Genomic DNA, 14,854 nt, shown 5'->3' on the forward strand with positions numbered 1-14,854 from the left:
TCCCCTGGCCTTCCTCCTCAGCCCTTTGTTCTCCAGCTGGTCCCATCCCACTGGCTTCCTGCAGAGGGTGGCCCATCCATGGTCATTAGTTGCTGGGTGCCAAATGTCTGGGCAATTGGAATGGCCATTGTCTTCTGGGCGTCTCCATGGGCATGGGGCCCCAGGGCCCAGGCATCTAGGCGTCGGCCACGTCTGTATCTCTGGGTCTCTACAAAGGATAAACAACCTTTTCCCACCACCTACTTAACCATGCAGCACATAGGGGAAACTGAGGCACATAGTATTCATACAAAATAGTACAGAAAATTCCCACTCTGTCACAGTTCCAACCCTCCCCCAGTCTGTGCCCGGGGCAGAGAGGCCCTTCTTTGCCCCTTCTCCCCCCGTCCCACCAGTCTCTGCCCCTGCTCGCCCAAGGATTGCAGTGACTCTCAACTTTTCCATACTACTGTACCCCTTTCAGGAGTCTGATTTACAGACCCCAAGTTACACCTCACTTAAAAACCATTCGCTTACAAAGCCGGACATAAAAATACAAAAGTGTCACACAGCCACTATTATGGAAAAATTGCTGACTCTCTCCTTGTTACCATATAATTATAAAAGAAATCAGCTGGAAATGTACATGTCGGTGTACACTCCATAGAGCAAGATGAAGACGTCACTGTCTGGAATGTTGGTTTGCACTGAGGTCACCAGGGCTTTCAGGCAGCCCCTGGTAAAACTAGGCCAATAGCGAGACGAGCAGAGGCGGACGAGGGTTTCCTGGGGCCCTGGGCCAGAGCAAGTGGACCCTCCTCCCCCTGCGGCGCTCCTGCCCCTTGTCCAATCAGAAGCAATATGCTAATAAGGTGTATGATCTCCCCCGTGCTGTGTAGTTTCATTCTCCTCGCGGCTGGCTTTTTCGGGCGCTTTCCCTTGCACGAGCCATGGGGGAAGACTGATGTGTGTGAAAGGGGGAGTTGGGGTTCCCCCCTTCAGCTAATGCACAGAGAGGGGGGATGGAGCAGGGACCTGCCTTGCAAAGGCTGCTGCAGCCATGGAGTCCCTGGAGGAGGTAAGCTGTGATCTTCCTCCAGAGCAGTGCCCTGGGAACCTGACTCCCACACCCCCCCCCCCGCTCTGCAATGGAGGGACTGGGGTTAGGGTGGAGACAGGGGGTTATTCTGAAGATCCCAGTGTCATCGCAGCCCTGTGATTATTGTTACAGCCCCCACAGGCAGGCTGCAGGGCGTCTCAATGTCTGTGAATGACGTACGATTTGTACAGCAGCCGCTGTTGAATTGTGTGTCCATTCTTCGGCCACAAATTGAGCTTGAATATTTTCGTTTCCCACAAAATGAGGTGTTGGGTAAAGGAGAGCTTGGGGGGGGGTGGGTCCAGGAAACGAACAGTAGCTTTTAAGTAGCAGTAGCAGAAAACCGAGTAAAACACACAGAATTGCTCCCAAGTCGGCGAGACGTCCTGCCTTTCAGAAAGGGCTCCTGTTCTCTGGCAAATCCTCCCTTCGGGGGAAAAATCAACCCCGTGTGCAGACGTCACTTCTCCCTTCCCGAGTAGCCTGGCCCAGAGCGCGGCGCGCATCGCTTGGCCTCCTGCCCCGGTCCCTCCAACCTCTGGGGTCCCATGCTCGTGGCTGGGGGGGGTCTTACGGCAGCTGGGGGGGCAGGCTCCTGGGGGACAGGGTAGCCGGGGTCTTTGCAGGAGCTTTCGCGAGAGAAGCTCAGCCCCTCGGGGGCTGCGAGCAGGAGCCGCGAACAGGCCGTGTGGTGGGGAGCTCTCTGGGTGAAGGGGAGACGGTGTCTGACCCTGCATTGGCTTGGCTGGGGCGGGGGGACTCGCTCGGCTCGTAACTCCAGCGGGAGAACAATGTTCCACCGCCAGGGTGATGTTTAAGTTGGGGGGGGGGGGCGGGGGGAGAGACACCTTTAAATCTGCTTGAATGCTCTGGGTACCGTTGTGATGCGCTGTACACCCCCAGCACCCCTGTCTTCTTTCACTTCATCTCTCCCAGGTGGTGGGTGCAAGACCCAGGCTGTGGCTGCCTTTGTCTGTACCCCGATGGCTGGGTTCCTCTCCCTTCTTGGGGGCAGGGGTGTTGTGGCCGGGCTGGTCCCAGAATGTGAGAGAGACAAGGCGGGGAGCTGATAGCTTTTCTTGGACCAACTTCTGGTGGTGAAAGGTACAAACTCTGGAGCGCCACAGAGCTCTTCTTCGGGTTTCCTCTGATGTCCTCCCCCAGCCCTGAAGACGAGCTCTGTGGAGCTCCGAGTTTGTATCTTCCACCAGTGGAAGTTAGTCTAGGAACAGGAATTACCCAGCTGGTCTCTCTCTTTCCTTGTTGCCGTCCTCCTCTTTCTCTCCACCCGTTTCACATCAGATGTTCAGGCTGGGAGCTCTTTGTGGCAGAGATTGTCTTACTATCTGTGCGCAGCATCCCTAGACCAACCTCTAACCCGATCCAGGACAGGAACCTCTCAGCTCTGCCCTATTTCTTTCCACTGCAGTCCTGCCTCAGGGATGGAGGCCCCATTGTGCCAGATGCCATAAAAAACACATCACAGAAAGACAATCCTTTCCCCAGGGAGTGTGCAGAAGAAGCACAATAAGTAATTCTCAGCCGCTTGTGCAGAGGAGCAGCAGTGACCTCTAGTGGGAAGAGGAATTCCCATTGCTGGAGCACAGACAATCATGACAATAGTGTAATAAAGAATACAACTGCTCTAGAGGTTGGATCCCAAAGTGCTTTACCAACCACGCCGTACTTATGGGAATCCTTTCCCCCCACTACTGACATGCAGCCACCTCTGGAGTGAAACTCCACAACTGTTCAGCAGCACACAACACGGGCAGACGATGTCTTAGGGGAATGGTTGAAGCAGAATCCACTCACCTATTGGAATTTCACAGGGCATTTGAGGGAGGCAAATTGTAGTCCCCCGAACTGTCATTTGAACCGACTCAGATCTCCCCCATTAAAGAAGAGCCATAGGATTTGTAACGACCATAATGGGACCTTGCTTTTAACTCCCAGCTGAATCCTGACACCAGCAGAGGTACAGCGCCCCCAGCGGCCAGGTTGAGTCTCTGGGTTCAGTTCTGCCTTAATCGGGGGTGTCATCCGTCTTATTTGTTTCAACACTGAGTTTCCCTTGAGGTTTCCCATTGGGAAACAGCCTGGGTCTGTCCCTGTTCAGCTTTTATAAGCTCACACCGTCATACCTCAAGGAATTACATTGGAATGCACCAAGCCAGAGATTTCTCCCAGCCAGTGATTCCTACATCGAGCCCAGAACTTGTGACTGAGTTAGAGCAGACCATTCGTAAGAGAGCAACTCCGTGTAAAGACTTGGAGTGAATTCTCTCCTCTCTGGCCTCCCAGCACTTTGCTTTCCTGACCTACAGCGTGCCCGGCTGTTTGAGTGCTGACCCTGAGAAAAGCCCTCACTAGTACATTGAGCCTGAAGGCTTTTTACTAGGGCTGGCAAACGATTAAAAAAAATAATCGCGCTTAATTGCACTGTTAAACAATAAGAGAATATCATTTATTTAAATATTTTTGGATGGTTTCTACATTTTCAAATATATTGATTTCAATTACAACAGAATACAAAGTGTACGGTGCTCACTTCATATTTTTGGTTATAAATATTTGCACTGTAAAAAACAAAAGAAAGAGAATATTTCAATTCACCTAATACAAGTACTGGAGTGCAATCTCTTTATCATGAAAGTTGAACTTACAAATGTAGCATTATGTACAAAAAATAACTGCATTCAAAAATAAAACAATGTAAAACTTTCAAGCCTACAAGTCCACTCAGTCCTACTTCAGCCAATCGCTCAGACAAACAAGTTTGGTGACATTTTGCAAGAGATAATGTTGCCCACTTCTTATTTACAATATGACCTGAAAGTGGGAACAGACATTCGCATGGCACTGCACAAAATATTTATGTGCCAGATGTGCTAAAGATTCATATGTCCCTCCATGCTTAAACCACCATTCCGGAGGCCATGTGTCCATGCTGATGACGGGTTCTGCTCAATAACGATCCATGGCAGAGCGGACCGAGGCATGTTCATTTTCATCATCTGAGTCAGGTGCCACCAGCAGAGGGTTGATTTTCTTTTTTGGTGGTTTGGGTTCTGTAGTTTCCGTATCAGAGTGTTGCTCTTTGAAGACATCTGACAGCATGCTCCACACCTCGTCCCGATCACATTTTGGAAGGTACTTCAGATTCTTAAACCTTGGGTTGAGTGCTGAATCTATCTTTAGAAAGCTCACACTGGTACCTCCTTTGCATTTTGTCAAATCTGCTGTGAAAGTGTTCTTAAAATGAACATGTGTTGGATCATCATCCGAGACTTCTATAGCATGAAATATAGGGCAGAATGTGGGTAAAACAGAACAGGAGACCTACAATTCTCCCCCAAGGAGTTCAGTCACAAATGTAATTAACGCATTTATTTTTTTTAATGAGCATTATCAGCATGGAAGCATGTCCTCTGGAATGGTGGCCAAAGCATGAAGGGGCAGATGAATGTTTAGCATATCTGCCACATAAATACCTTGCAATGCCAGCTACAAAAGTGCCATGTGAATGCCTGTTCTCACTTTCAGATGACATTGTAAATAAGAAGGGGGCAGCAGTATCTCCCGTCAATGTAAACAAAACTTGTTTTTCTTAGCGATTGGCTTAACAAGAAGTAGGACTGAGTGGACTTGTAGGCTCTAAAGTTTTACACTGTTTCATTTTTGAGTGCAGTTATGTAAGAAAAAAATCCACATCTGTAAGTTACACTTTCACGATAAAGAGATTGCACTACAGGACTTGTATGAGGTGAATTGAAAAATACTATTTCTTTTATCATTTTTACAGTGCAAATATTTGTAATCAAAAATAATCATGTAAAGTGAGCACTGTGCCCTTTGTGTTCTGTGTTGTAATAGCAATCAATATATTTGCAAATGTAGAAAAACATCCAAAAATATTTAATCAATTTCAATTGGTATTCTATTGTTTAACAGTGTGATTAATCACGATTAATTTTTTTAATCACAGTTAATTTTTTCAGTTAATCACGTGAGTTAACGGTGATTAATTGACAGCCCTGCTTTTTACACAACTGTAGGGGAAACTTCAGCAATGTCTAGAACTAGAGCTGATACAGTGTAAGCCTAGGTCATGAAAAAGGTGAAAAGAAATGACAGTTTGATGTCCTTTGAAGGAAGTAGAAAAGTGAAAGTCCTCCGCCACTTTTCAAATGGAGGGAACTGTTAAGAGTAAATGTTTATTTCCCCTCCAAAACTGAATGAAATCCTCCCTCCCACCCTCAAAACCAGCATTTCCATTCAAAGTCCGCTCCCCCATCAAAAAATGAAAAATGGCAATCAAAATAAAACCTTTCATTTGGCTCAAAATGGCATTTTCCATTAAAAAACAACTTTGAACAAGAGTTTTCATCCAGCTGTAGTTTGAAGGTTCAGAATTAATGACACCTCGGTTCCCATCTCTCCCTCCAGAGGGATCCGGGTGCAAACTCTGCCCCCGGGACTGGCTTCTGCATGGGGACAAGTGCTACTGGCTGTCTAAGGAGCGTAAAGACTGGACTGGGAGCCGTGACGACTGCTCGGGGAAGAGCTCTCGCATGCTCGTGATCCAGAACCAGGAGGAGATGGTAACAGAAAATACAGGCTCATCCAACTCCAGCTGGAGAAAGATGTGTGTCACTAGTTACAATCCCAGTGTAGCCTGACTCTACCCCCCCCCCCCGCCCCCGCAAATCAAACTCCACACTGGGGTGTTTTCTCCCCTTCTAGGGGTCTGGCTTATTAACATACAGTTCAGAACAAGAACCCCACAGCTTTCCCACCCCAGACTGCCCAGCTGGCTCCTGTAGGCGTTTCACTCCCAGGCTCTCTGTCTGAGAGCTCAGCAGGGCCCTTCTGCATAGAACTACTCACACAAACCTCCTACCCCATCAAATCTCTCCCTGCTCAGACTGGCTGCCCTTGTAGCCCCACCAGGCCTGGCTCCTGGTCACCTGCTTCCATCACCTTTGCCTCTAAATCCAGGGGCACCTAGTCACAGGTGAGGCTCAATCCAGGACTCCCTTAAAGGGCCAGCTCACCCTGTGCCACCAAGGACTGGTGCTGATGTTACCATGTCTGCATAGAGAGAGCCACGTTTACCTGCACTGGGACCCTGCCCACCCAGGGGAGAGGGTGAACTAACTCAGGGGCTGGTGGGGTCTCCTGCTGGCATTATGGGCGGAGCTACTGAAGGAGAGAGCAGGCACTTCATGGGATTGTGAGGATGTGAGGCAGCAGGGAGGGGTGAAGTGTTGACCTGGGAATGTGCCCTGGGGATGGGAGATCTGAGAGCCTGTAACCTGAGCCAGGAGTGTGAGGGGGAGGTAACACCTCTGCCCAGGAATGGGAAGACAGGCTGCAGGAGAGAGCTGCTAGGACGGTTTAGTTTTCAGTTTGGGGCTGGGTGGAGGAACACAGGGAACCCCAGGGCTGGGGTCTAAGCTCCCTGCTCCCCCAGAAGGACTTGACTGAGGGGTCCTGGTTGTACCCACAAGCTCTGTTTTGGACTGTGTTCCTGTTGTCCAATAAACCTTCTGTTTTACTGGCTGGCTGAGAGTCTCAGTGAATCCCAAGAAGAGGGGTGCAGGGCCTGGACTCCCCCACACTCCGTGACAGGGATCACTAAGGGAATTCTAGCATGTTACAGGATACTCATCCCCACCCCCTCTGCTTTGCACATCACAGGATTTCATACAAGATGTTGTACAAGATGCAAACTACATCTGGATTGGCCTTCAAGTGACACCCCCAGGGGGGAAATGGACCTGGGTGGACGGTTCCCCATTAGATCCAGTGCGGTGAGTGCTGCTTGACGTTTACTCTTTGAGATCTTTGGGAAAAGCTCCCATTGTATAACTTGCTCATGTTAAATGTCCAACGTCTGTTCGAGGCCTGGTCAACACTGAAAAGTCTTAGCCCTGGTCTACACTAGGACTTCAGGTCAAATTTAGCAGCATTAAATCGATGTAAACCTGCACCCGTCCACACGATGAAGCCCTTTATTTCAACTTAAAGTGCTCTTAAAATCGATTTCCTTACTCCAACCCTGACAAGTGGATTAGCACTTAAATCGGCCTTGCCGGCTCGAATTTGGGGTACTGTGGACACAATTCGACAGTATTGGCCTCCGGGAGCTATCCCAGAGTGCTCCATTGTGACCGCTCTGGACAGCACTCTCAACTCAGATGCACTGGCCAGGTAGACAGAAAAAGAACCGCGAACTTTTGAATCTCATTTCCTGTTTGGCCAGCGTGGCAAGCTGCAGGTGACCATGCAGAGCTCATCAGCACAAGTGACCATGATGGAGTCCCAGAATCGCAAAAGAGCTCCAGCATGGACCGAACGGGAGGTACGGGATATGATCACTGTTTGGGGAGAGGAATCCGTGCCATCAGAACTCCGTTCCAGTTTTCGAAATGCCAAAACCTTTGTCAAAATCTCCCAGGGCATGAAGGACGGAGGCCATAACAAGGACCCGAAGCAGTGCCACGTGAAACTGAAGGAGCTGAGGCAAGCCTACCAGAAAACCAGAGAGGTGAACGGCCGCTCCAGGTCAGAGCCCCAAACATGCCGCTTCTATGATGAGCTGCATGCCACTTTAGGGGGTTCAGCCACCACTACCCCAGCCGTGTTGTTTGACTCCTTCAATGGAGATGGAGTCAATACGGAAGCAGGTTTAGGGGACGAAGAAGATGATGATGAGGTTGTAGATAGCTCACAGCAAGCAAGCGGAGAAACCGGTTTTCCGACAGCCAGGAACTGTTTCTCACCTTGGACCTGGAGCCAGTACCCCCCGAACCCACCCAAGGCTGCCTCCTGGACCCAGCAGGCGGAGAAGGGACCTCCAGTGAGTGTACCTTTTAAAATACTATACATGGTTTAAAAGCAAGCATGTGAAAGGATTACTTTGCCCTGGCATTCACGGTTCTCCTGGATGTACTCCCAAAGCCTTTGCAAAAGGTTTCTGGGGAGGGCAGCCTTATTGCTTCCTTCATGGTAGGACACTTTACCACTCCAGGCCAGTAACACGTACTCGGGAATCACTGTACAACAAAGCATTGCAGTGTATGTTTGCTGGCGTTCAGACAACATCCGTTCTTTATTTCTCTGTGTTATCCTCAGGAGAGTGAGATATCATTCATGGTCACCTGGTTGAAATAGAGTGCTTTTCTTCAGGGGACACTCAGAGCAGCCCATTCCTGCTGGGCTGTTTGCCTGTGGCTAAACAGAAATGTTCCCTGCTGTTAGCCACAGGGAGGGGGGAGGGTTGAGAGGGTAGCCACGCGGTGGGGGGAGGCAAAATGCGACCTTGTAACGAAAGCACACGTGCTATGTATGTAATGTTAACAGCAAGGTTTACTCTGAAAGAGTGTAGCCACTGTTTTATAAAATGTGTCTTTTTAAATACCGCTGTCCCTTTTTTTTTCTCCACCAGCTGCATGTGTTTCAATGATCACAGGATCTTCTCCTTCCCAGAGGCTAGTGAAGCTTAGAAAGAAAAAAAAAACACACTCGAGATGAAATGTTCTCCGAGCTCATGCTGTCCTCCCACACTGATAGAGCACAGACGAATGCATGGAAGCAAATAATGTCAGAGTGCAGGAAAGCACAAAATGACCGGGAGGAGAGGTGGCAGGCTGAAGAGAGTAAGTGGCGGGCTGAAGACAGGGCTGAAGCTCAAATGTGGCGGCAGAGTGATGAGAGGAGGCAGGATTCAATGCTGAGGCTGCTGGAGGACCAAACCAGTATACTCTAGTGTATGGATGAGCTGCAGCAAAGGCAGCTGGAGCACAGACTGCCACTACAGCCCCTGTGTAACCAACCGCCCTCCTCCCCAAGTTCCATAGCCTCCACACCCAGACACCCAAGAACGTGGGTAGGGGGGCCACCAGCCAACCAGCCACTCCACCACAGAGGATTGCCCAGAAAAAAGAAGGCTGGCATTCAATAAATTTTAAATTTGTAAACTTTTAAAGTGCTGTGTGGCATTTTCCTTCCCTCCTCCACCACCCCTCCCGGGCTACCTTGGTAGTCATCCCCCTATTTGTGTGATGAATGAATAAAGAATGCATGAATGTGAAGCAACAATGACTTTATTGCCTCTGCAAGCAGTGATCGAAGGGAGGAGGGGAGGGTGGTTAGCTTACAGGGAAGTAGAGTGAACCAAGGGGCGGGGGGTTTCATCAAGGAGAAACAAACAGAACTTTCACACCGTAGCCTGGCCAGTCATGAAACTGGTTTTCAAAGCTTCTCTGATGCATACCGCGCCCTCCTGTGCTCTTCTAACCACCCTGGTGTCTGGCTGCGTGTAACCAGAAGCCAGGCGATTTGCCTCAACCTCCCACCCCGCCATAAACGTCTCCCCCTTACTCTCACAGATATCGTGGAGCACACAGCAAGCAGTAATAACAGTGGGAATATTGGTTTCGCTGAGGTCTAAGCGAGTCAGTAAACTGCGCCAGCGTGCCTTTAAACGTCCAAATGCACATTCTACCACCATTCTGCACTTGCTCAGCCTGTAGTTGAACAGCTCCTGACTACTGTCCAGGCTGCCTGTGTATGGCTTCATGAGCCATGGCATTAAGGGGTAGGCTGGGTCCCCAAGGATACATATAGGCATTTCAACATCCCCAACAGTTATTTTCTGGTCTGGGAATAAAGTCCCTTCCTGCAGCTTTTGAAACAGACCAGAGTTCCTGAAGATGCGAGCGTCATGTACCTTTCCCGGCCATCCCACGTTGATGTTGGTGAAATGTCCCTTGTGATCCACCAGAGCTTGCAGCACTATTGAAAAGTACCCCTTGCGGTTTATGTACTCGGCGGCTTGGTGCTCCGGTGCCAAGATAGGGATATGGGTTCCGTCTATGGCCCCACCACAGTTAGGGAATCCCATTGCAGCAAAGCCATCCACTATGACCTGCACTTTTCCCAGGGTCACTACCCTTGATATCAGCAGATCTTTGATTGCGTGGGCTACTTGCATCACAGCAGCCCCAACAGTAGATTTGCCCACTCCAAATTGATTCCCAACTGACCGGTAGCTGTCTGGCGTTGCAAGCTTCCACAGGGCTATCGCCACTCACTTCTCAACTGTGAGGGCTGCTCTCATCTTGGTATTCATACTCCTCAGGGCAGGGGAAAGCAAGTTACAAAGTTCCATGAAAGTGCCCTTACGCATGTGAAAGTTTTGCAGCCACTGGGAATCGTCCCAGACCTGCAACACTATGCGGTCCCACCAGTCTGTGCTTGTTTCCCGAGCCCAGAATCGGCGTTCCACAGCATGAACCTGCCCCATTAGCACCATGATGCATGCATTGGCAGGGCCCATGCTTTCAGAGAAATCTGTGTCCATGTACTGATCACTCACGTGACCGTGCTGACGTCGCCTCCTCGCCCGGTATCGCTTTGCCAGGTTCTGGTGCTGCATATACTGCTGGATAATGCGTGTGGTGTTTAATGTGCTCCTAATTGCCAAAGTGAGCTGAGCGGCCTCCATGCTTGCCTTGGTATGGCATCCGCACAGAAAAAAGACGTGGAACGATTGTCTGCCGTTGCTCTGACGGAGGGAGGGGCGACTGACGACACGGCTTACAGAGTTGGCTTCAGGGAGCTAAAATCAACAAAGGGGGTGGCTTTAGATCAAGGAGTATTTCAGGCAGGACTTCATGGAGGGTTCCAATAAGAAATGGTGCACCTAAGTTATTGTTCTTATTGGAACAAGGAGGTTAGCCTGGCCTCTGATTGATACATGGCTAGATTTACCTCGCTGCACCTTCTCTGTGAGTGACTGCAGTGTGACCTAGAGAAATGAGTCCCCTAGACGGAGGAGGAGGCAAATGAGTACAAAACAAATCTGGTCTATTTCTTGTTTTGATCCACTCCATCTATCTTTTACATCTTTGGCTGGCAGCAGACGGTGCAGAAGGACTGCATGCCATCCACATCTCATGGCTGCTCAGCAGAAGATGGTGCAGTAGGACTGCTAGCCATCCTCTTCTCTTGCCTGCCCAGCAGAAGATGATGCAGTAGGACTGCGAGCAATCCGTATCGCCTGCCTGCTCACCATAAGACAGTTCAATAGGACTGACTGCAGGACTAAAGAGAATGACCTGGTCAAGTCACTCCAAATTTAGTCCCTGCGCCCATGTCTGCCCAGGCGCTCCCAGCCGACGTGGCCAGGAGCACCTCGGACATGACAAGGACGGCTACCAGTCGTACTGTACTGTCTGCTGCCACAAGGCAATGGGTTGCTGCTACTGTGTAGCAATGCCGTACCACGTCTGCCAGCACCCAGGAGACATACGGTGACGGCTACCTGAGCGGGCTCCATGCTTGCAAAGGTAACTCAGGAAAAAAGGCGCGAAACGATTGTCTGCCCTTGCTTTCATGGAGGGAGAGAGGGAAGGGGGGCCTGACGATATGTACCCAGAACCACCCGTGACAATGTTTTAGCCCCATCAGGCATTGGGATCTCAACCCAGAATTCCAATGGGCAGCGGAGACTGCGGGAACTGTGGGATAGCTATCCACAGTGCAACGCTCCGGAAGTCGACTCTAGCCTCGGTACTGTGGAAGCGCTCCGCCGAGTTAATGCACTTAATGCACTTAGAGCATTTTCTGTGGGGACACACACACTCGAATATATAAAAGCGATTTCTAAAAAAACGACTTCTATAAATTCGACCTTATTCCGTAGTATAGACATACACTAAGCAAGTCATTTATAAGTCAGGAGAAACTTGGGGTACGCAAGACAAATCAGACTCCTGAAAGGGGTGCAGTGGTCTGGAAAGGTTGAGAGCCACTTCCCTAACTCACCTCACAGCCTGGGACGTCTTCTCGACTGACGCTCCGCAAGTCAGAGATGAAGGACAACACCAGAGCCCAGCTTCCCATTAGCGGGAGGGGGAGGAAAAACTCACCCCTGGGCCTTTCCTTGTTACACGGACTCACAATGACACGGACTCTCTCTCACTCTGCAGCTTCTCAGGCTCTGCTGATGGGAACAGCTGCGGGTGGATAAAAGGCAGCGAGGTTCTGTCTGAGATGTGTGCCGCGGAGCTCAAATGGATCTGCCAGAAAGAAGCGGCCCTGATATAAACAGTGCTACTGAGGATCCACATTTGTGTATCTGTAATGTGAAGTACCCCCTGTTTAGTCTCCTGGGTACGGCCCTACCAAATTCACTCATCCAGTTTGGTAAATTTCATGGTCATGAGATTTTTAAAAGTCTTTTAAATTTCACAGTTTTAGCTATTTCAATCTGAAATGTCACCCTGTTGTAACTGTGTGGATCCCATCCCCAAAGAGGGTCATGGGGGGGTCTCAGGGCTATTGGGGGAGGGGTGTCACGGTATTGCGACCCTGACTTCGGCACTGCTCCTGGCAGTGGTGCTACCTTCAGAGCTGGGCTCCCGGCCGGCAGCCACGGAGCTTTCTGCTGCTGGGGGAGGTTCCTGGCAATGGCTCTGATCTGGCCCTGGGAGCAGCCCATGCAGGGGACGAGGTCCGGTTCCTCCCCAGCCCAGCCCGAACTTGCAGCTAGAGCCTGGCACACGGTAGGAGCCCCTGCCCAGGACGCTGCCAGCCCTGCCCCTCCCCCGTTCCAGAGTCCAGCACTCAGAGGTTAAAAGGGCCTGGAGCTGGCGGGTGGCGGGGTTCCCTCCTGACCACCGCGCTCGGGGCAGTTGCCTGCATCATCCACCCATAAGGTTGGCCCTCCCCCCTCCCCCCCATGCCATCCTCACTTCTGCACTGTTGCTGGCAGCAGCGCTGCCTTCAGAGCTGGGCACCAGACCAGCAGCTGCTGCTCTCTGGCCGCCCAGCTCTGAAGGCGGGGTAGACGTAAGAGGGGCAGTACTGGGACATATCCCCTCCTCCCCTGGCCAGATTTCACAGGGGAGACCAGATTTCACAGGCTGTGATGCAATTTTCATGGTCATGAATTTGGTAAAGCCCTACTCACGGGGCGGGACTGGGGCTTTAGGCAGAGCAGAACTCTGGGCGGGGCTGGGACTCAGGTGCCCCACGCAGTCACAGTTCCTCTCCTTGGTCCTTCTCACTGGGCTGGGGCCTTGGGGTGTAATTTCTAACTGCCCCAAACCTGCAGTAAGTTAATACCCTGCAATGCTTCCCAGGGTACCCAGGGCTGGGAGGCACCTCGCCACCACCTGCCCTTTGCCTGAGGGAGCCTTGTCTGTGCCTGCCAGGGGTCAGCTCCCCCACTCCACTGGCCACACGCACTCGCTGCTGGGCCTGCCGTCACTGCAGGGTAGCAATAGGCCCACTCTGCCCTCAAGCCCTCTGAGCATCTGCCTGGAGCGTCCAGTCCCTGGTCCCCTGGGCACTGGCAGGATTCACATTTCACTGTTTCCAAAGGAACAGTAACATCCTCGGCCCCAGCTTACCAGCTCCAGCTCAGATCACTGCTCCACTTAACACACAGCGCTGCCATAGGCTCATAGTGAAATCACGCCTCAGTTCAACAAAGCCAAGAGTCAAGTGGAAGTGTTGGAAACAAATGGTTACATATATCAAAGTCACAACATACGTTCTAGAGCCAAGACTGAACTAACAAGGTATTCTCCTGTCTAACCAAGTACAGCTCACCCGAAATCCTTGCAGCACTTCACAGCCAGGCAGGCTCAGACCCTGCTTTCATGAGACATGCATACTGTCAGTTTGTCTCCAAGGGCAAGGATTCAGTACGTCTCTGCACACCGAGAGAGATCAGACCGATCCTTTGTCTTTATGCTTAAACACGACAGATGGACACACACACAGCCCCCTGCTCTTAGTTTCTTCCTGTAGATTTCCCTTTTTTGTGGATTTTGCACTCTAATTTTACACCTGGCTCAGTGCGCAAAGAGACATCCTATGTCAGGCACACAATACACAGATGGCCAGACAGGGAGGTAACCTCAGTTGCCTCCTGTCTGAAAGGAGCATCTGGGGCACATCACCTCCTGTGACCTGCCTTAACTCCAAGACCTTAAGAGCACCATTGTCCGTCTAGAGACACAGCTCCTTACATAGTATCCGTACAGAGGTCTTGCTCCGATTATGGTGACCATTGGGCTACTGGCCCTTGATACAGACCTCACATGCCCCCTTTGGTGAACTATTCCGTAGACCACTGGTTCTCAACCAGGGGAACATGTACTCCTGGCGATATGCAGAGGTCTTCCCGGGGAGACATCAACTCATCCAGATATTTACCTAGTTTTAAAACAGGCTACACAAAAAGCACGAGCGAAGTCAGTACAAACTAAAATTTCAGATAGTGACTTGTTTACACTGCTCTATCCCTATACACTGAAATGGAAGTACAAAATTTATATTTCCATTGATTTATTTTATTATATGGTAACAATGAGAACGTGAGCCATTTTTCAGTAATAAAGACAGGATTCAGAGTAGCAGCCGTGTTAGCCTGTATTCGCAAAAAGAAAAGGAGGACTTGTGGCACTTTAGAGACTAACCAAATATTATTTGAGCATAAGCTTTTGTGGGCTACAGCTCACTTCATAGGATGCATAAAAGTGGAAAATGCAGTGAGGATGTTTTTATACACACAGATCATGAAAAAATGGGGGTTTATCACTTCAAAAGGTTTTCTCTGCTCCCACCCCCCACCTCTGTTCCTCAGACGTTCTTGTTAAACCCTGGATTTGTGCTGGAAATGGCCCACCTTGATTATCATACACAATGTAAGGAGAGTGATCACTTTAGATAAGCTATTACCAGCAAGAGAGTGGG

The 14,854-nt window shown here is 50.3% G+C and overlaps 1 protein-coding gene across 1 annotated transcript; it reads left to right on the forward strand.

Annotated features, from left to right (window-relative positions):
* Positions 1-877: 877 nt before the first annotated feature.
* On the forward strand, positions 878-9,071 carry LOC144929093 (killer cell lectin-like receptor subfamily F member 1). The gene is made up of 4 exons (XM_078851042.1): positions 878-1,057; positions 5,528-5,682; positions 6,782-6,894; positions 8,532-9,071. Exons 1-4 carry the CDS (start codon positions 985-987, stop codon positions 8,587-8,589), a joined length of 399 nt encoding a protein of 132 aa, XP_078707168.1. The 5' UTR covers positions 878-984; the 3' UTR covers positions 8,590-9,071.
* Positions 9,072-14,854: the final 5,783 nt, after the last annotated feature.

The sequence above is a fragment of the Lepidochelys kempii genome, unplaced genomic scaffold (genome assembly GCF_965140285.1).
Source record: "Lepidochelys kempii isolate rLepKem1 unplaced genomic scaffold, rLepKem1.hap1 scaffold_134, whole genome shotgun sequence".
Taxonomy (NCBI): Eukaryota; Metazoa; Chordata; order Testudines; family Cheloniidae; genus Lepidochelys; species Lepidochelys kempii.